This window comes from Scyliorhinus canicula, chromosome 6, assembly GCF_902713615.1.
Source record: "Scyliorhinus canicula chromosome 6, sScyCan1.1, whole genome shotgun sequence".
Lineage (NCBI taxonomy): Eukaryota > Metazoa > Chordata > Chondrichthyes > Carcharhiniformes > Scyliorhinidae > Scyliorhinus > Scyliorhinus canicula.
This window is the reverse complement of record NC_052151.1, coordinates 27901554-27924298: the sequence shown is the minus strand read 5'-3', so window position 1 is coordinate 27924298 and position 22745 is coordinate 27901554. Positions and strand designations below refer to the sequence as shown.

General features: G+C 44.2%; 1 protein-coding gene and 1 non-coding gene across 2 annotated transcripts in view; both read right to left on the bottom strand.

The window, feature by feature from the left end:
* The window catches only part of wdr43 (WD repeat domain 43), a 63982-nt gene extending 41838 nt beyond the window's left edge, over positions 1 to 22144 (bottom strand). The window contains exons 1-4 of the mRNA XM_038799083.1: positions 21927 to 22144; positions 11124 to 11258; positions 8248 to 8369; positions 4910 to 5030 (exon numbers count right to left, since the gene is read on the bottom strand). Coding sequence (XP_038655011.1) covers positions 4910 to 5030; positions 8248 to 8369; positions 11124 to 11258; positions 21927 to 22136 — 588 coding nt within the window. The 5' untranslated portion in view covers positions 22137 to 22144. The remainder of the gene's footprint in view (positions 1 to 4909; positions 5031 to 8247; positions 8370 to 11123; positions 11259 to 21926) is intronic.
* On the bottom strand, positions 6387 to 6460 carry LOC119968081. The gene has a single exon (XR_005461112.1). It is a non-coding gene; the product is annotated as a small nucleolar RNA SNORD53/SNORD92 (small nucleolar RNA).
* Positions 22145 to 22745: the final 601 nt, after the last annotated feature.

Here is a 22745-nt window from a genome sequence, read left to right as displayed (position 1 = left end):
CTCCGCAATACCGCGGTTCGCGATATACCGCGGGGGGGCTTATGGACCCCAACTGTCGGTTGTGTCAATTTCAGCGGCCGCCTCACTTTGATCCGGAGAGGGAAGCTGCTTTCTCACTGAAACAATCAGCCGGCCGCTGAAATTGACACTGCCGGCTGCTCTCTCCCTTCAATCCAACTTTTAAGTTTTAATGTTTCTGATTGGAGGGAGAGAGCAGCCGGCAGTGTCAATTTCAGTGGCCGGCTGATTGCTTCAGTGAGAGAGCAGCTTCTCTCTCCGGATCAAAGTGAGCCGGCCGCTGAAATTGACACTGTTTTAATTAGATCCACGATGGGAGTTTTAAATTTATTTAAAAATCTATGCTAGCGCTTCCCATTGTGAGTCTACGGGGGTCTGACCTCTCCCCCCGCCCCCCGTAGACTCTTAATGGGAAGCGCTAACATAGATTTTTAAATAAATTTAAAACCCCCATCGTGGATATCCGCGGCTCGGTGTCGTGGATATCCGCGGTGGCTGTCTTGGACCCCAACACCCGCGTTATAAAGGGGGACTACTGTAGCAACATGAGTGCAGAAGAGGTTTACAAGGATGGTTCCAGGGATGCAAAACTTCAGTGATGAGGATAGATTGGAGATCGGGCAGCATGGTAGTCTTGTGGATAGCACAATTGCTTCACAGCTCCAGGGTCCCAGGTTCGATTCCGGCTTGGGTCACTGTCTTTGTCGAGACTACTGGTGATTCCGGTGACACCACGTTACTTCAAACCTCATTCGCTCGAGATTCTCAACAAGAAAAGGACAGCACGGTAGCATAGTGGTTAGCACAAATGCTTCACAGCGCCAGAGTCCCAGGTTCGATTCCCCGCTGGGTCACTGTCTGTGTGGAGTCTGCACGTTCTCCCCGTGTGTGCGTGGGTTTCCTCCGGGTGCTCCGGTTTCCTCCCACAGTCCAACGATGTGCAGGTTAGGTGGATTGGCCATGATAAATTGCCCTCAGTGTCCAAAATTGCCCTTAGTGGTGGGTGGGGTTACTGGATTATGGGATAAGGTGGAGGTGTTGACCTTGGGTAGGGTGCTCTTTCCAAGAGCCGGTGCAGACTCGATGGGCCGAATGGCCCCCTTCTGCACTGTAAATTCTATGATATTGCCTTCACATGTCCAGTCAGTGTATTCCAGATTGAACCAGTCTGAAAAAGATTTTTCTCACATCACAGTTGCTTCTTTTCCAAATGATTTTAAATCTCTGCTCTCTCGTTCTTGATCCTTTTACGAGCGGAACGGTTTCTCCCCACCTACTCAGTCCAGCCCGCTCATGATTTTGAACATCTCATTTAAATCTCCTTTCAGCCTTGTTCTCTCCAAGGAGAACAGTCCCAATATCTCCAATCTATCCCCATCACTGAAGTTTTGCATCCCTGGAACCATCCTTGTAAACCTCTTCTGCACTCATGTTGCTACTGTCCTTTTTATTCCGTTAGCTATAACATTTCTCACAAGTCTGATGTGTGGCTCTGTACGGAATGCCTTCTGAAAGTCCATGTATACCAAACCCTTTGTTACCTCCACAAAAAATTCCAGAAAGTTAGCTAAACACAATTTCCCCATTAGAAATCATTCCTGGCTCTTCCTAAACAACACACATTTTTCCACGTGACTAATTCTATCCCGAAAATTATTTTTGGAAGCTTGCCCACTACTGATGTTAAACTGATTGGCCTGTAAGTGCTGGGGTTATCCTCACATTTTTGAACAAGGGCGTAACATTTGCAATTCTCTAGTCTTCTGGCACCTCTCCTGGGCCAAGAGGGGACTGGAAGATTATGGCCATCACCCCTGCAATTTCCAATCTGACTTCCTTCAATATTCTTGGATGCATCTCATCCAACTCCGGTGCCTTGTCAACTTTCAGCACCGACAAACTAGCCAACACTTTTTCTTTAGTAATTTTGATCCCTTCGAGGAACAGAGTTTCCTGCCGTCACCATATTCTGGGTCGCATCTACCTCCTTGGGATAGACAGATGTAAAGTATTAATTTAATACCTCAGCCATGCCCCCAGCCTCCGTGTGTAAATTGCCTTTTTGGTCCCGCATTCGCCCCACTCCTCCTTTTACCAACCTTTTACTATTTATATGCCTGTAGAAGAGTTTGCGATTTCCCTTCATATCGGCTGCCAGTCTTTTCTCAATCCCTCTTCACTTCTCTAATGAGCTTTTTCACCTCCCCTCTGAACCTTTTTCCTCTTGGTTCTTGACTGTATTTTCTACCTGAAACCAATAATAAGCACACTTTTTCTTCCTTATCTTAATTTCTATTTCCTTTTTCATCCATGGAGCTCTGGGTCTGTTTGTCCTACCTTTCCCTGTCTGGACATTTTCTGTTTTGAAGGTAGGCTATTGTCCAGCTAGTTTTGCACGCCAAAACTTTCATTTCAGCCTAATAAGCCCAGCACCGTTCTTGCCCCATTGATGCCAGCTCTCCCACAGTTAACTATTTTTACTTTGGATTGCCTATTTTCCTTTTCTATTTTCATCCTAAACCATACAATAGTGATCCTAAATGTTCCCCACTGGCACTTTGATATAATTGGCCCACCTCATTTGCAAGAACCAGGTCCAATAGTCCATCCTTTCTTTTGTTTTTAAATTTAGAGTACCCAATTCATTTTTTCCAATTAAGGGACAATTTAGTGTGGACAATCTACCTACCCTGCACATCTTTTGGTTGTGGGGGCAAGACCCACGCAAACACGGGGAGAATGTGCAAACTCCACACGGACAGTGACCCAGAGCCGGGATCGAACCTGGGACCTCGGCGCCGTGAGGCAGCAGGGCTACCCCTCTGCGCCACCGTGCTGCCCTATAGTCCATCCTTTCTTGATGAACTTAACACATACTGCCGTAGAGCATTTTCCTGCACATTGCGCAACACGGTGGCACAGTGGTTAGCATTGCTGCATCACATCACCGAGGTCCCAGGTTCGATCCCGGCTCTGGGTCACTGTCCGTGTGGAGTTTGCACATTCTCCCCATGTTAGCGTGGGTTTCGCCCCCACAACCCAAAGATGTGCAGGATACGTGGATAGGCCACGCTAAATTTCCCCTTAATTGGAAAAAATTAATTGAGTACTCTAAATTTATATTTTAAAAGAAAAAAAAATTCCTGAACATAATCTAAGAATATTTGCCCCTCTCCAACCTTTATGCTACCACTGCCCCAGTGTACATTTGGTAATTAAAATCCCCGTTTAAAACTATTCCATGTTTGCACCTCTCTGCAATTTCCTTCCAAATTTATTCTTCTGCACCTTCCTGACTAGTTGACAGTCTATACAAGTACATCCAGCGATGCAATTGCACTCTTTTTGCTCCTTAGCTCTAGCCAGATTGATGCTCTTGGGCGCTCTTTCTCCAGCACTGCAATGCGCTCCCTAGCCAATAACACCAACCCTCCCCCTTTCCTATCTTTACTGAAAGCCTTCTATCCAGGAATATTTTTTTTTAATTTAGAGTACCCAATTATTTATTTGGCAATTAAGGGGCAATTTAGCATGGCCAATCCACCTACCTGCACATCTTTGGGTTGTGGGGGTGAAACCCATGCTGACACGGAGGGAATGTGCAAACTCCACACAGACAGTGACCCAGGGCCAGGATTCAAACCTGGGTCCTCAGCGCCATAGACAGCAATGCTAACCTCTGTGCCATCCCGGTATCCAGGAATATGTAATGTCCAGTGTTGTCCTTACAACCAGGTCTGTTATCGCCATATCATATTTCCCCAATACAATCTGCGTCTATAACACCCCAATCTTATTTACTATACTTTGTGTATTCACATACATGCACAGTAACCCTGATTTAGATGTCATTACTTTCTCACTTAAGCTGGCTTCACTTATTAAGTACACTAGAGTTATCTGTCTCTCTCAGTATTTTATGCATCCTGGGATTCTCCTCTAATATTTTCTCTTGAATCCCACACCCCTGCAGTTAATTTAAAGCCCTCTTAAAAGCACTGGCAAAACACACCATAAGGGACTCAATCCCAGTTCTGTTCAGGTGCAACCTGTCTGGCTTGTACAGGTATCATTTTCCCTCAGTGTCCCACCTAGTGTAATAGGAACCTAAAGCATTCCCTCCTGCACCACCTTTCCAGCCACGCTGGAAATCGCTGGATATCCTCTTATTCCTGCACTTACTTTCACATGGCAATGGGAGTTAATTCAGATATTACTACATTTGAGGTCCTGCTTGCTAATTCCCCCCCCTCACTTTTTTTTTGCTCATCCCTTCTTCTTCCTCCCCTCCTGTACAGCCAAATTGCTTGTGGTGCCACCAACCTGGCTCTGACTGCACTCATTAAAAATCCGCTCCAAAATGAAAAACCGATTACTGAGCAAGACTCCAGAGGGCTCCTGCGCTACCTGCCTAGTTCAAAGCCAGCAATGGTTCCACTCCGTGCAGGTTTGGGCAAATTATAGAAATGACAAAGTCATTAGTTAGTCACCAGGACATTGCCAGAGTTGGAAAGTACACATTGTAGATTTAATAATGGAACTTGTTGCACTGGAAGGAAAGAAGAATTAAAGATGTTTGGAGCTAAGGAGTTTTGATAAGGTCAGTGGAATAAGATAGCTTTCTCTAGTTGGCAAGAACCAAGGGTCATCAATTTAAAGCCAGAAAGAACAAAAGTCTATTGGAAAACTGAATGCTTTGGTACTGTTTGAGGGAAGGATCTTTTAAAAGAAGATTGGATTAATATCTGAAGCAGAGGTAAAAAAAAAGGGACCTATGGAAAGAAAGCAGGAGCCTGGTCATTCTACCACTATACAAAATGTGTTTCCAAATTAGAAACCACTTGTGACACAAATAAAATACAATGCAAGTGGAGCAGAGTTAAGTACTCACCCTGTACACTTCTTTGGTCTCCAGGTCCCATAGCTTGATGCCACGTCCCGCTGAAAGCAACATCTTTCCATCGGGGCTGAGACAAAGACAACTGACGCTGCCTTTCTCGGCTTTCCATTTGCTGTTTGGGAGGCGAGGGAGTAAAACACATGCAGAACATAAACCTAAATCAGGCAGATAATGTTGCAACGCTATACAAATGATCAAATTCCACAGTTTAATTTTCATCCGGGGTTCAGGGTAGGGGTTGAGGTCATTTAGCTCTCCAATTATCTTTCCCATTCAATGATGCAGAACTGAATTTTTAAAATCTATCAACCTCAGTTTTAAAATTAACAATTGACCTAGCCATTTGCAGAGGGGGCCTCCAAACTCCAGGTACCATTTTGAGAAATCCACATTACACTCCTTCCAGGAACAATATACATTACCTACGGTGTGGTGCCCACAGCTGTTCATAGTACTCCAAGTGCTGTGTAACCAGAGCTTTTCCAAACAGGGTTTTGATTCAATGAGGCTTACAAATAAATGGATTGTGTGCGCTATATTTTTCAATGGTACATTTAATGCCCAACTCTCTTCCTCTCCTTCTGGGCTTCTAAGCACTGATTTTTAATCACTTCATACCTGCAAGTATTTAACTTGGAAGTCCTCTTGCTTGGACCATGCACCTCTTGAAATATAACTTTCAAAAATCTCAAACACAGACATGAAACCAACAACCCCTTCATCCTAACTGGAGCCAAGATTCATAATCAAAGTATCGGGAAATCGAATTTGTCACTTCATATTTTACAGAATTCCTATATAAAGTAGCCAATTAGAACCAATTATTGGTTGATTATTCTTTTTGTGTACATGCTGTGTATGTTCCCTTGGCCACAGAAAAGCACTTTTCACTGTACTTCGGTACATGTAACAATAAATCAAACCCATTTTAATTATCTGTGCCCTCTATCACGATTTAAGATCCATCGGGGGCAAAGTGCAATCGATGAATGCAGCCCTGGCATCTCACAAGGGAACATTCTTCACCCAAGAGCTTGCATGAAGTTGTTTCATGAGCCACAGAAACATCACAGCTGTATCGACATGTCTAAGAGTTTGGAAGAGAAGAGGCATTAGCTGTTTCTCTCTCCACAGATGCTACCAGACCTCAGTTTTTCCAGCACTTTGTTTTTACTTCAGATTTCTAGCATCCACAGTAGTTTGCTTTTATTTTATTGTCCAAGAGTGTTACTGGGTTAAGAGAGACTCCCCCACTACAGAGGTTGAATCCAATTAAAATTACACCACCAATACAACAAAAGAGTAATATTATTCATTTTCTGCACATTAGGGAGAAGGGGTAAATGGCCGATTTTGGAAGGGAGACAGTTACACAAACAATTATCATTTCATTGCAAGATCATCCTTTTGTTTTAAATTAAACCCGAATGGTTACTCATCACCAAAGCAAATCTAGGGATTAGCCAGCATGCTCAGACAGCCAAGGATGTGTCGTCATATTTATCAGCAATATAGCGAAACCTTAACAAATCATCACAGCAAAACTTACGGAAACCGTGCTTTGGTGTAAAGAGTAAACTGTGTTTAAGTTTACGATTACATACTTTGACCTGTGATAAAAGTGCCTCTGTTTTTTTTTGCCAAAAAGGGCAGATCCACTGGAGTCAAAAGGGTTTTTAATTTAATTTTGATTTTTAGGGCTCAAGATGTTTTGGTGGAAACCTACATGTAGAGAATTGAAGAATCTGGAATCATCGAACTAAGGACGGCAGATTTGCATTCCTGAAGAGGATTAGTGAACCTGATGCGGTTTTTAAAAATGACAATGTTCCCATTACTGATATCAGCATTTATTCCAGATTTATTAACAGAGTTTAGATTCTCCAACTTCCCTGATGCATTCCTGTCTTGAGGTCATTAGTGCAAGCCTCTACACTAATAATGCATTAACGTAACTCCACTACCATTCCCTTTAAGCACATTACTGGGGAAGTTACTTCAATGACACAATCTACATGCTACAGTCTGAAGCAGTCCTTTAAGAAAACTCATAACTCTTCAATCCGAAAACTTACCCAAAACCGTAGAAGTATGTAGGGGAACGGTCACATGCTGTAGACCCAGTATGTAGCTAAGTGAACCAGGGAAGTTACGAGCTTGATTTAGCCTGCACTGAGTCAGTTGGCATTAGCCAGACTCAGGTGAAATCAGCCAATATAACTGCAGCATCAGAACTTATCCAGCAGTTCTAGGTTTACAGGGGTATTGAAGGCGGCACAGAAAAACCACATCACTATTGAGCAAACCTGATTTCACATGTGAATTACCAACAGCATTTATGAACAATGGCCCAATATGGAGCTGGTTCAAACAATTCCAATAATTAATAACACTTCTGGCTGAGGACAGCCAGCAAAATCTCTGTTCTTGGTGGCTCAACACCTCAATTTCATTCAGTTTTAAAGCTTAAAACATAAATACAACCTCAATTATTTGTAAATATTTACTATTTTCCACAATGTTAAAATAGCAGTTCACTAATGTATTTCATGCTCACAATAGGAGGCAATGTACAGCTAAAGACAAGGGCTGCTTTTTAAAGCTTGTATATTTATTCCACTGGAGCCTGAACTAGTCAAGACAATTAAAGTGGTTGGCCCAGCAGACTGAAAATATGGCACTATTTTCAAAATAGGATATTCGCAGATGAGAGTGCTCTGACATTTAGAACATAGAACATAGAACAGTACAGCACAGAACAGGCCCTTCGGCCCTCGATGTTGTGCCGAGCAATGATCACCCTACTTAAACCCACGTAACCCGTATACCCGTAACCCAACAACCCCCCCCATTAACCTTACACTACGGGCAATTTAGCATGGCCAATCCACCTAACCCGCACATCTTTGGACTGTGGGAGGAAACCGGAGCACCCGGAGGAAACCCACGCACACACGGGGAGGACGTGCAGACTCCACACAGACAGTGACCCAGCCGGGAATCGAACCTGGGACCCTGGAGCTGTGAAGCATTGATGCTAACCACCATGCTACCGTGAGGCCCCTTAATTATCACAATTGCATCCATCTCAGCTGAGACTGAGCTGCCAAATAAATGTCTTGTGGCAGCAGAGCCAGCTTTGTGGAAATGATGCAAGTACAGTATAATTAATAGGTAGATGATGACATAGGATGTCAACCAACCGGCCTGCAGGCTTGTTCATTTAAACGTATCAAGGCAAAAGGTCATAGGGAAAGGGAAGAAACTAAAAATTGGAATGGGAGCGAGGGAGAAAACTTTACAGCTGTGAAACAGACTTCTGTACTGACCACTTGACTTTCCCTGTTGGCACACTCCATTCCACTATGTGCTTGTCATCTGAGCAGCTATAGAGGCAATCGTTTTCTTGATGCCACCGGACACAATTTACTTTACTGTCATGTCCACCACCCTGAAAGGAATAAAGACTTAAGTTAGGAAACAGAAGTTCAAGGATGATATTCAGAAACACAAGATTTCCAATTAGGAATTACATTTGTGCTGGAATTGTACCCAGAGTGAACATGGCTTGTAAGTATCCACAATTTAAAATAAAACAATTTTCCATGTTCCATGAACGAAGGACCCAGCTCTTTAAAAAATATAATTTTCCTCAAGTTTCAAAGTACATGCTGCTGGTCCTATTATCCCATCTGCCACCAGGAACTCACTCTGGATGCAGAGGTACCTGCTCGCAGTAATTACAGGACAGAACCAATTCTGATTGCTAAGTGTCAAGAGCTAAAGTGTCTCAATTCTGATGATTCCACAGCACTGCTTAATCCACATGATAAAATATCCTGTTGGGAGTTGAGTCTCCAAGTTTGGTCTGGAAGAGATAAACCAACCGCAGCATTTTGGATTGGATTGGATTTGTTTATTATCACGTGGACCGAAGTACAGTGAAAAGTATTTTTCTGTGAGCAGCTCAGCAGATCATTAAGTACATGGGAAGAAAAGGGAATAAAAGAAAATACATAATAGGGCAACACAAGGGATACAATGTAACTACATAAGCACAGGCATCGGATGAAGCATACAGGGTGTAGTGTTAATGAGGTCAGTCCATAAGAGGGTCATTTAGGAGTCTGGTAACAGCGGGGAAGAAGCTGTTTTTGAGTCTGTTCGTGCTTGTTTTCACACTTCTGTACCTCCTGCCCGATGGAAGAAGTTGGGAGAGTGAGTAAGCCGGGTGGGAGGGGTCTTTGATTATGCTGCCCGCTTTCCCCAGGCAGAACGAGGTGTAAATGAAGTCAACGGATAGGAGGCAAGTTCGTGTGATGGACTGGGCGGTGTTCACGACTCTGAAGTTTCTTGCGGTCGTGGGCCGAGCAGTGCCATACTAGCCTGTGATGCAGCCAGATAGGATGCTTTCTATGGTGCATCTGTAAGTTGGTACGGGTTAATGTGGACACGCCAAATTTCCTTAGTTTCCTGAGGAAGTATAGGCGCTGCTGTGTTTTCTTGGTGGTAGCGTCGACGTGGGTGGACCAGGACAGGTTTTGGAGATGCGCACACCCAGGATTTTGAAACTGCTAACCATCTCCACCTCGGCCCCTTTGATGCTGACATGGGTGTGTACAGTCCTTTGCTTCCTGATGTCACTGCACCACTCCACTAGGTTCTCTATCTCCCTCCTGTATTCTGACTCGTCGTTATTCGAGATCCGGCCCACTATGGTCGTATCATCAGCAAACTTGCCGATGGAGTTGAAACCAAATTTTGCCACTCAGCCGTGTGTGTACAGGGAGTAGAGTAGGGGGGTAAGTACACAGCCTTGCCGTGTCCCGATATTGAGGACTATTGTGGAGGACGTGTTGTTGTTCATTCTTACTGATTGTGGTCTGTTGTCAGAAAATCGAGGTTCCAGTTGCAGAGTGGGGAGCCAAGTCTTAGACTTTGGTGCTTTGATACGAGCTTGGCTGGGATTATGGTGTTGAAGGCGGAGCTGTAGTCAATAAAAACGAGTCTGATGTAGGAGTCCTTGTTGTCGAGATGCTCTAGGGATGAGTGTAGGGCCAGGGAAATGACGTCTGCTGTGGGCTGGTTGAGACGGTATGCAAATTGCAGTGGATCAAGGTGTTCTGGGAGTATGGAGGTTATGTGCTTCATGATCAACCTCTCAAAGCACCAGTGGTTAGCATTGCTGCCTACGGTGCTGAGGACCCGGGTTCGAATCCCGGCTCTGGGTCACTGTCCGTGTGGAGTTTGCACATTCTCCCCGTGTCTGCGTGGGTTTCACCCCCACAACCCAAAGATGTGCAGAGTAGGTGGATTGGCCATGCTAAATTGCCCCTTAATTGGAAAAGATAATTGGGTACTCTAAATTTTTTTTTTCTTTTTAAACCTCTCAAAGCACTTCATTACGACTGAAGTCAGGGCCACCGGACGGTAGTCGTTGAGGCACGTTGCCTGGGGAACGTTTATCGATACTTGCGATTATCGATTAACGATAATGGTTTGTTGATTCTTGCACCAGGTATCCTTCAACAAAATTTCACGATCAAATAGAATAATTTCCATGGCTTAAGAAAGCGTTTGCAGCTGGCTGTATGGAGTGTTTTTCTTGATCAGGCAGATTAGTATGGGCGGCATGGTATCACAGTAATTAGCACAGTTGTTTCACAGCTCCAGGGTCCCAGGTTCAATTCCCAGCTTGGGTCATTGTTGGTGAGGAGTCTACACGTTCTCCCCACGTCTGTGTGGGTTTCCGCCAGGTGCTCCGGTTTCCTCCTTCAAGTCCTGAAAGACGTGCTTGTTGGACATTCTTAATTCTCCCGCTGTGTACCCGAGCAAGCGCCGTGGTGTGGCGCCTAGGGGATTTTCACCGTGGCTTAATTGCAGTGTTAATTTAAGCCCATTTGCGGCACTAATAAAGAATATTAATTTTCTGGACATTTTGATAGATCTGGAATATATAGTGTTACTCTCACCGCAGATATAAAATTCTGAACATATTTATAGAGTGGTAAATCTTTTAACTACAGTATTCTGAAAATATCCCTGAAAAATAAATGATTTATTCAGCTATGTAATAATATAAATTTCCTAAAATGGGAAAAAATGCACTTGAGCAAATCATCTATTAAATGGCATCAATTTAACACAACACCGATTGGCATTCCCACCATTTCACCCAATGCAACATTAAAAATCAATATCTTACCAGCTTACTCTGTAGTTCTCCTTTTACTATGCTGTATAACAAGATGCTACCAACCGCTGTACCAATAGCCAATAGATCTAATTCTTCATCACGATTCACATCTTCCGATCTCCTCTTTTTCTTCTGAGGCACTTCCTGAAAAGGGAGAGAAAACAAATTTAGTACTCTTTCACTTGATCCTTTTATGTGATCAAATAATCTATTTAATGGTGAGATTGTCCTCGTTTCTCAACCAGAGTTTAGATTGGAGCCAAAGCCTTTGGTCATTGTAATCCTACAGACATTTTGGTAGGAGCTTCTACTCAGATGAAATGTTAAAACTGTGCCCTGCCAACAGGGAAGAAACTATAGTAACTCCAGCATATGCAATCTTTTGGATGAAGAAGAACAGAGGAAAAAAGACCGAAGGAAACAAGGTATTGTTTTAAAGTACCCAATTTTTTCTCTCCCAATCATGGGGCCAATTCGCATGGCCAATTTCGCTACCCGGCACATCTGAGTTTTGGGGTGAGAGTCACGCAGACACGGGGAGAACGTGCAATCGCCAAGGGCAGGATCAAACCAGGATCATTGGCGCCGTAGAACGAACCAAGATCGAGAGAATGAAATTTCTTGATTTAAAAAAAAAATAAATTTAGATTACCCAATTATTTTATCCAATTAAGGAGAAATTTAGTGTGGCCAATCTACCTACTCTGCACATTTTTGGGTTGTGGGGGCGAAACCCACGCAGACACGGGGAGAATGTGCAAACTCCACACGGACAGTGACCCAGAGCCGGGATCGAACCTGGGACCTCAGCGCCGTGAGGCAGCTATGCTGACCACTAGGCCACCGTGCTGCCCATTTCTTGTTGATTTAATCATACATAGGATATTTCCATTTATTTTGCTGAGATGAGGAGGAATTTCTTCAGCTAGAGGGTGGTGAATCTGTCGCAGGAGGCTGTGGATCTCAAGTCACTGAGTGTCTTTAAGACAGAGATAAATAGGTTCTTGATTAATAAGAGGACGAGAGGCTACGTGGAAAAGGCAAGAGAATGGGTACGAGAAACATATTAGCCATGATCGAATGGCAGACTCGATGGCCTAATTCTGCTCCTATGGCTTATGGTCTAAACCTCCAGGAACACGTGTTTCATTCTTGCATCCAGGAATCAGGATGTCCATAGGCCACATGTAGCTCACACCCTACTGCTTTATTTGTAATTTCTGCTCCAATTTTCACAGTAACTTTATTGCAGTGTCAATGTAAGCCTACTTGTGACAATAAAGATGATTATTATTATTCTCCGGAGTGACAGTGCCTCTCCACTGACTGATTGCAAGGAGCAAACTTTTTTTAAACCATTGTTTAATTTTTAAAAATTTCCAAGATAGAATTAAAGCGCTAAATGTAAAGATCTGAAATGGAAAAATCAGAAAAAACATTGAAGCTAGGTTACATCTTTTAAAATAAAATATATTTTTAGATTCTATGCCCAACACTTTAAAAAGCCGTACAATTGTAAGACTTCTTACTGTGCTTACCCCAGTCCAACGCCGGCATCTCCACATCAACACTTTAAAAGCTTAACATCTTCCAGTTGTTACTGAAGTGTTATAAAAAGTCCTTAATAGGTGTATGCACCTGTTGAGTGCACAGCCTTTAAAATCAGAGAATTAGTCAGAAAAAGATTGTGTGAAGAAAAAGAGAATGACAAGGTACATAGTGTATTATTCTTCTGTTAATCAGTTATTGCTCTCTGCTGAAACATGCATTTCCTGTCAGCTGTTATTTAAAAACCAATAGTCTAACTTAATTCCAATTTAAGATCCAAAAATTTAGAGACGAAAAGTTGACAATTGGCAGCAATTCATGGTCAATTGGACCTAACTAATGCCAAGAAATGATGCAAAAAGCAAATAACAAGAATAAAGGGCCAATCAAATCTGAACTTCCAGACGACTGCTTGAAGAAAGCTCTCAAATCTATAACCACATAACATAAGAACTAGGAGCAGGAGTAGGCCATCTGGCCCCTCGAGCCTGTTCTGCCATTCAATGAGATCATGGCTGATCTTTTGTGGACTCAGCTCCACTTTCCGACCCGAACACCATAACCCTTAATCCCTTTATACTTCAAAAAACTATCTATCTTTACCTTAAAAACATTTAATGAAGGAGCCTCAACTGCTTCACTGGGCAAGGAATTCCATAGATTGACAACCCTTTGGGTGAAGAAGTTCCTCCTAAACTCAGTCCTAAATCTACTTCCCCTTATTTTGAGGCTATGCCCCCTAGTTCTGCTTTCACCCTCCAGTGGAAACAACCTGCCCGCATCGATCCTATCTATTCCCTTCATAATTGTAAATGTTTCTATAAGATCCCCCCTCATCCTTCTAAATTCCAACGAATACAGTCCCAGTCTACTCAACCTCTCCTCGTAATCCAACCCCTTCAGCTCTGGGATTAACCTAGTGAATCTCCTCTGCACACTCTCCAGTACCAGTACGTCCTTTCTCAAGTAAGGAGACCAAAACTGAACACAATACTCCAGGTGTGGCCTCACTAACACCATATACAATTGCAGCATAACATCCCTAGTCTTAAACTCCATCCCTCTAGCAATGAAGGACAAAATTCCATTTGCCTTCTTAATCACCTGTAAACCAACTTTCTGTGACTCATGCACTAACACACCCAGGTCTCTCTGCACAGGAGCATGCTTTAATATTTTACTGTTTAAATAATAATCCTGTTTGCTGTTATTCCTACCAAAATGGACAACCTCACATTTGTCAACATTGTATTCCATCTGCCAGACCCTAGCCCATTCACTTAATCTATCCAAATCCCTCTGCAGACTTCCAGTATCCTCTGCACTTTTCGCTTTACCACTCATCTTAGCATCATCTGCAAACTTGGACACATTGCCCTTGGTCCACAACTCCAAATCATCTTTGTAAATTGTGAACAATTGTGGGCCCAACACGGATCCCTGAGGGACACCACTTGCTACTGATTGCCAACCTGAGAAACACCCATTAATCCCCACTCTTTGCTTTCTATTAATTAACCAATCCTCTATCCATGCTACTACTTCACCCTTAATGCCATGCATCTTTATCTTATGCAGCAACCATTTGTGTGGCACCTTGTCAAAGGCTTTCTGGAAATTCAGATATACCACATCCATTGGCTCCCCATTATCTACTGCACTGGTAATATCGTCAAAAAATTCCACTAAATTAGTTAGGCACGACCTGCCCTTTATGAACCCATGCTGCGTCTGCCCAATGGGACAATTTCCATCCAGATGCCTCGTTATTTCTTCCTTGGTGATAGATTCCAGCATCTTCCCTACTACCGAAGTTAAGCACACTGGCCTATAATTTCCTGTTCTCTGCCTACCTCCTTTTTTAAACAGTGGTGTCACGTTTGCTAATTTCCAATCCACCAGGACCACCCCAGAGTCTAGTGAATTTGGTAAATCATCACTAGTGCATCTGTAATTTCCCTAGCCATCTCTTTTAGCACTCTGGGATGCATTCCATCAGGGCCAGGAGACTTTTCTACCTTTAGCCCCATCAGCTTGCCCATCACTACCTCCTTAGTGATAACAGTCCTCTCAAGGTCCTCACCTGTCATAACCTAATTTCTATCAATCACTGGCATGTTATTTGTGTCTTCCACTGTGAAGACCGACCCAAAAAACCTGTTCAGTTCCTCAGCCATTTCCTCATCTCCCATTATTAAAACTCTCTTCTCATCCTCTAAAGGACCAATATTTACCTTAGCCACTCTTTTTTGTTTCATATATTTGTAAAAACTTTTACTGTCTGTTTTTATATTCTGAGCAGGTTTACTCTCATACTCTATCTTACTCTTCTTTATAGCTTTTTTAGTAGCTTTCTGTTGCCCCCTAAAGATTTCCCAGTCCTCTAGTCTCCCACCAATCTTTGCCACATTGTATGCTTTTTCCTTCAATTTGATACTCTCCCTTATTTCCTTAGATATCCACGGTTGATTTTCCCTCTTTCTACCGTCCTTCCTTTTTGTTGGTATAAACCTTTGCTGAGCACTGTGAAAAATCGCTTGGAGGGTTCCCCACTGTTCCACCATAAAGTCTTTGCTCCCAGTCTACCGTAGCTAGTTCTTCTCTCATCCCATTGTAACATCCCAGCTTTTAAAACACTTCATATAAAGAAAGCATGAATACCATCAGCAGTCCTCAGATTGACACTACAGAAAGATTCACAGTACGATTAACCAATGGGTGCTAAATTTACTGGAATGCTCATCAGGATGCATTTCAGATTACATCAGAACAATGCAAAACTTTAACTCTGTTTCCCTCTCCTGACCTGCTGAGTATTTCCAGCTGTTTGTTTTCAGTTTTTCTTTCAGATTTCCAGCAGCAGCAGTATTTTGCTTTCGGGCCAATATCATTGTAATAAGAGCACGATAATGTGGATGCTAGAAATCGGAAATTACAAAGAGGAAGTGGGGGGAAAACTCAGCAGAGAAACAGAGCTGAGCCCCATATGACTCTTCTTCAAAACTGGGCACGTTGGATTCGACATGTTAACTGTTTCTCCTGCCACAAACGCTGCTGAGTTTTTGCAGCATTTTTGGTTTTTATAATTAATATCGCATTGTACTTGTTTTCAAGAGATAAAATTGGTTCAAATTGCTTCAAACTGGCATCCGTCCATGAAGAGATCCCCAAAGTATTAGCATAAATGTTCTGTTTGATTTTTTAGCATATTATTTCTGTCAATGAGCTGACGAATGTCAATTTAGCAGGTAGAAATTAAGCCTGTTTTCTGCCCCAATAGAGCTTTTTGTTTAGAGCAGCGACACTATCTCTTTTGGAAGTTAGGATAGTCGCTTAGAACGTGTCTATTTGCAGTCCACCACCGGAGCGTTTGAAACTGACTGTTTTATTCTAACAGGCAAACGGGAAAGAAACAACTGGGCCTCCTAGGTTTCTCCAAGTCAGAGAATGCAAAAGAATGGAATATATTAGGCAAATGTAAAAATAAATGTGTTTTTCCCCCTGAAGTTTAACCATTAAACTGAAACCCCCAGCCAGCCCAGTCTTCTCCAATTATAATTATGGATATGACTGAACCATTGCTGATTACTTTGTTAGTTACTTAATACCCCAATTTCCAGGTAAAATACCAGACTTTATATCCAAGTATAATTTCCAAACTCAGAATTTTACCCATAAAATTCTAATCAAATCTCTCAGAATTTATTAAAACTACACACCAAAATGTTATGGGCTCCCACTCTACCAGCCTTTCAGGCAGTGAGTTTCAGATTCCCACCACCCTCTCGGTGAAAAGGTTCCCCTCAAATCACCTCTAGATCGCCTGCCCCTTACCTTAATTCTATGCCCACTAGTTCCTTCCGACCTACCCTATGTTCCTCGTAATTTTGTACACTTTGATCAGGTCCCCTCTCAGCTGCTCTGCTCTAAAAACAATTGCAGCCTAACCAGCCACTCTTCAGGGCAGTTCACATGTGCACTTGATACTCAGCCCTGCCTTGCTACTTCAAACAAACCTTCCACTACGAGTTACCAAAGTGCTTTTCTGATATCCAGTCCTGATCGAGTTGTACATTTATGAATTATGCACCGGAAAGCCCTTGATTTCAGTCTTTGCCATAAACTCCATCCCCATGCCAACGATTCGAGTCCTTTTCTGTTCTCTGTCTGACTGAAACACACTGGTTTAATCTTGGCACCATACTTGACCAGGGCCTGAGCTTCACAGCTTGTATCCTCGCCATCACTAAGACTGCCTAATCCTGCCTCTCCAATATTGTCTGTTTCAGCCTATTTGTTGCTGAAGCTATATCTATGCTGGTCACCAACTATCAATTATTCCAACAATGGATATCCATCCAATCCTTGAATATTCTCCCATTTCCTGCCAGCCTTAAACTTGGTTATTTGCAGAATGTCTTTATTGTAGTAAAATTGCCAAGCCACTTCACAATAGCTTTATCAAATACAAGTAACCTCGAGCCACTCTGCTGCCTCTGTTGTAACTCGCATCATGCCCATTTGTTCTTGCTCAATGGCCTACCTTAATTCCCAGCTCACCAATCCCCGATTTTAATTTTCAAGTTCAAATCCTGTTGTGGCCTTGCTTAAACTGTCGTAAAGATGCTTCACAGGAGCACAAACAGGCAAAAATTACTGAGAGGCAATGACAAAATTATGGCAGAGATGACCACTTCATCAGAGGTAGATTTTAAGAAGCATCACAAAAGGTACATGCTGACGAAGAGGTTTAGATCAGGAATTCCACTGGATTAGTAGCTAGACAGCTAAAGATAAAGCTGTTAATGGTGAAGTCAGAATTATCCTCCCAATACTGTACTATCCTCCATCTGGGTGGGATTGAACTCACCTGGTTCCAGACTTATTAATGCAGTTGTAGCTGTCACCTCTAGATTTGATTTCCGGCCTGTCTTCCAATTTCTATCTTCTGTAATATTGAGGTTACCCAAAACATACAATAGATTAACTTCCCACTCCTGCAACGTTATCCCTATCTGCCAGGGATTTATCCTTGATCCCCTTATATTTCTCCTCCACAGGCGCCCTTGATGACATCATCCAAAAGACAGCGTCAGTTTTCATGTGTACACTATGGCATCCAATTCTACCTCAGCACCAGCTCTCTCTCCGCGGCATCTAAATTGTCAGTCTGTCTAACATCTAGCATGGGATGAGAAATTTCATCCAACTAAATACAAGACAGACATTTTTTTTTAAATTTAGCGTACCCAATTCATTTTTTCCAATTAAGGGGCAATTTACTGTGGCCAATTCACCTACCCTGCACATCTTTGGGTTGTGGGGAGAAACCTACGCAAACACAGGGAGAATGTGCAGACTCCACACGGACAGTGACCCAGAGCCGGGATCGAACCTGGGACCTTGGCACCATGAGGCAGCAGGGCTAACCGACTGCGCCACTGTGCTGCCCTAATACATGGAAGACACAAGTCACTGTCTTTGCTCTAAGCCGAAAACTACCTTCCCATTCACTAACTCATTCTTCAGTTGGCATCTCTCCAAGGCTGAACCAGACTGTTTGCAATCTGGATGGGATCCATGGAATTCCTACAGTACTGAAGGCGGCCATTCGACCCAATAGATCTGTGTAGACCCTCTGAAAGAGCACTCTACCTAGGCCCTCCCCCAACCCTATACCCGCAACCGTCGATCATGGTCAAATCCACCTAACCTGCACATCTTTTGAGAACAAAGAGCAATTTAGCAGTTAATCCATCTAACCTGCACATCTTTGGACTGTGGGAGGAAACCCACAGACATGGGGAGAACATGCAAACTCCAGAGTCACTCAAGGCCGGAATCGTACCCAGCTCCCTGGCGCTATAATAGGCAGAGCTTAGCAGTGTGATACTGTGTCGCCCATATAATAATAATTTGCTTATTGTCACAAGTAGGCTTCAATGAAGTTACTGTGAAAAGTCCCTAGTCGCCACATTCCGGCACCTGTTCGGGGAGGCCAGTACGGGAATTGAACCCGCGCTGCTGGCCTTGTTCTACATTACAGGCCAGCTGTTTAGCCCAGTGAGCTAAACCAGCCCCTAACCAGCATATCTGACCCGAAGACGACTTTCCAAACATATTTCCATTTTCACTAGAACTGCCGTTTTCCACCTCCATAGCATCATCCAACTCCACCTTCATCAAGTTTTTGCCACCTCTATTTTACTGCCGCCCTGTCTCCCAGTTTCTGTAAAGTTGGGATCAACTTTAGAAATCACCCAAATCTCTAGCTGCCCATATCCTAACTTAAACCATGTCTCGTTTATCCTATGCTTGCTTTTAAAATTTGCTTCCCTTTCAAATCCCTCCATGGCCTCAGCTCTCACAACCTCTAATTTCCTTCTGCTCGGTAACCTCTGGAACCCCTCAGCACTAGGGACCTGCGTTTGACCCTGGCCTAGGATGACTGACTGTGTGGAGTTTGCAAGTCCTCGCCATGTCTGCATGGGTTTCCTCCCAGTCCAAAGTCAGAGGTAGGTTCTTTACTCAGAGTAGTAAGGGCGTGGAATGCCCTGCCTGCAACAGTAGTGGACTCGCCAACACTAAACGCATTCAAATGGTCATTGGATAGGCATATGGACGATAAGGGAATAGTGTAGAGGGACTTTAGAAGGGTATCACAGGACGGTACAACATTGTGGGCCGAAGGGCCTGTACTGCGCTGTAGTGTTCTATGTTTAGGTTCAGTGGATTGGTCATGATCAATGCGCGGGGTTACGGGGATAGGGCAGGGTGCGGGCCAAGGCAGAGCATCCTTTCAGAGGGTCGGTGCAGACTCGATGGGCTGAATGGCCTCCTCCTGCACTGTAGGACTTCTATGAATACCTGTGGCTTTCCAATTTAACATCCCCAATTTTAATTCCCATAACTGACAACCCTCAGTTCTGAAAGCGCTCCACCTCTCTCCCCAAGATACTCCTTAAAACGAGCGGCACAGTACTGCAGTGGTTAGCCACTGCTGCATATGGTGCTGAGGACCCGGTTTCGATCCCAGGCCTGGGTCACTGCCTGTGTGGAGTTTGCACGTTCGCCCCGTGTGAGCGTGGGTTTCACCCCCACAACCCAAAGATGTGCAGGTTGGGTGAATTGGCCACACAAAATTGCCCCTTAATTGGAAAAATAATAAGTGGGTCCTCTAAATATATTTTTTAAAACAATATTCCTTCAAAGCTAGATCACTTTCATAGAATTTACAGTGCAGGAGGGCATTCAGCCCATCAAGACTGCACTGGCTCTTGGAAAGAGCGCCCTACTCAAGCCCACATCTTCATCCTATTCCCATAACCCAGTAACCCCATTTAACCTTTTTGGATACTAAGGGCAATTTAGCATGGTCAATCCACCTAACCCGCACATCTTTGGACACCTACCTCAATATCTCGTGTCTTTGTACCAAACTTTATTTGATAATGCTCCTGTGAAGCACCTTGGAACATTAAAGTATATTATTCTGTAGGACTGGAGGAGATTAATGAGCTATGGGGTAGAAAGGCTACAATGGGATTTGAATAGAGGGGATTTTTTTATTTGAATTATTGGCAGATTAGGAACCAATGTGGCAGCAAACATGTACAAAAAGTGAACAGCACATGCTGTTTGACTGGATGCAAGTAGCAAAACTTAACAAGTCCAAGTTTAGAGGGTGAAGATTAGAACAAAATGGGGAAGTCTAGTCTGAAGATTACAAAATATGAATGTAGGTTTTAGCATATTAGCAAATGTATATTTGGGCAGTATTAGTGATGAACAATATATGCAGTTACAAGTTCGGTATCAAATACACTTTTATTGAGTTGAGAAAAAATAATCGACCTGAAACATGATCTTTTTCTCTTTTCACTGATGTTGCCAGACTCGCTGAGTATTTCCAGCATTTTCTGCTTTTATTTCAGATTTCCAACATCTGAAGTAGCACTTTTGCTTTCCTAAATCATTTCAGCTTCAAAACTATTGAACCACATAACATTCTCAGCTTGTGGAAATAAGTGAATAATAGCCCTAGGGCAATTTTTTATTTTAGTACGAGTGCTAAACGAGAGCTCACCAACTATAGATGCAAAGAAGCACGTGAAATGTTAAAAACTAGAGGTAGCCACCCGAATTTAGAACAGTACAGCACAGAACAGGCCCTTCGGCCCTCGATGTTGTGCCGAGCAATGATCACCCTACTCAAACTCACGTATCCACCCTATACCCGTAACCCAACAACTCCCCCTTAACCTTACTTTTTAGGACACTACGGGCAATTTAGCATGGCCAATCCACCTAACCCGCACATCTTTGGACTGTGGGAGGAAACCGGAGCACCCGGAGGAAACCCACGCACACACGGGGAGGACGTGCAGACCTCCGCACAGACAGTGACCCAGCCGAGAACCGAACCTGGAGCTGTGAAGCATTTATGCTAACCACCATGCTACCGTGTTGCCCTGAACAAGTGAATAACAAGTGTTTCCCCACATTCCTCCTCTCCTTAATCTGACCACTGTCCCAAGCATTTTCTCTCAAAACTGGAGACAGCTTATTTAGCATACTAGTGGTGGGCGAGGATGTGAACTTTTGCTGAGGGTTCTCACCCGGTATTCAAGTCAAGCCTCACAGGCAGGTCTTGGCTTTCACCCCGCAGAGCAAATTGATTTCCCCCTGGCCTTGTAAGGGAGGGCCCCCTCCCCTTGGGGAGTGAAAGAGACCCTCAAATGGTTCGCACTTAATATTGAAGCACAAGAGGGCAATCCAGACCCTCCCCCCTCGACCCAAAAACTCACCAGATTGGAGACACCTTTCAAAATTAAACCTTCGACGTGAACCAACGTGGAGAGAACGCGATCTCACTATTCAATTTTAAAACCTGGGCAGGATTTTAATTTTTTTTTATGGGGAGGTTGTTTTTTTTTTCTCGTCGGGAGGAGTGTGAGGGGAAACAAATAGGTTTTACCCAATCATTTGACGGAAAAATAGCCCTGCGAAGGAAAGCGCGGTGGTGCTAGCGGCGGCCTCCCTCCCCCTGGTCTCCGGGGCCTTTCATGTGGATAAGATGTCGGCCCGAGGGGTGGGGGAGACACACGCGGAGAGAGCTCGTTACCCTCCTCCCCGCGCCGGGCCTCATCCCCGGGCCTCCTCCCTTCCGCCGCTGCTCCCTCTCCGAGGCCTCTCCCTGCGCTCCCCCCCTTCTTCTTCGCCCTGCTGCCGCTGACTAGGCCGCAGCCGGAGCCTGGCACTCACCTGACGGAGGCGCCGCGGGGGAGCCCACGACAAGCAGCTACAAGTGGCGCTGAGGTGCGAGGAAGGCACGTACTCGTGCCTCAGGCCCCCGCTTTGCGTGTTCCACACCCGGATCCGGCCGTCCGCCCCGGCCGCCGCCAAGCACAGGCCTGACCCCGGGGAGAAGGCGCAGCCGCCGCAGCTCTCCGCTCCGCCGCCAACCGCCGCCATGCTGCCCCTGGACACGTGGGAGTGAGTGCGCAGGCGCGGCGCTGCGGGGTGGGCGGGGTGGGCACCTGTCACTCAACAGCGGGGGCGGGGCAATTGACAGACACTTGATGCACTGCTCAGAAACCATCCCAACAGTGCAGAACAATAATAATCTTTATTGGTGTCACAAGTAAGTTTACATTAACACTGCAATAAAGTTACTATGAAAAGCCCCTAGTCTCCACATTCCGGCACTTGTTCGGGTACACAGAGGGAGAATTCAGAATGCCCAATTCTAGAACAGCAAGGTTAGCACAGTTGCTTAACAATTCCAGCATCCCAGGTTCAATACCCCGCTGGGTCACTGTCTGTGCAGAGTCTGCATGTTCTCCCCATGTCTGCGTGGGTTTCCTGGGAGAACATACAAATTCCACACAGTCACCCAAGGCTGGAATTGAACATCGGGTCCCTAACCACCATGCCACCTCATAGAAAATAGGAGTCGGCCATTCAGCCCTTTGAGCCTGCTCCCCCTTTCAACATGGACATGGTTGACCCTCTATCTTAACGCCATATTCCAGTGCTCTCCCCATTCCGCTTGACACCTTCAGAGTCGAGAAATCTGTCACT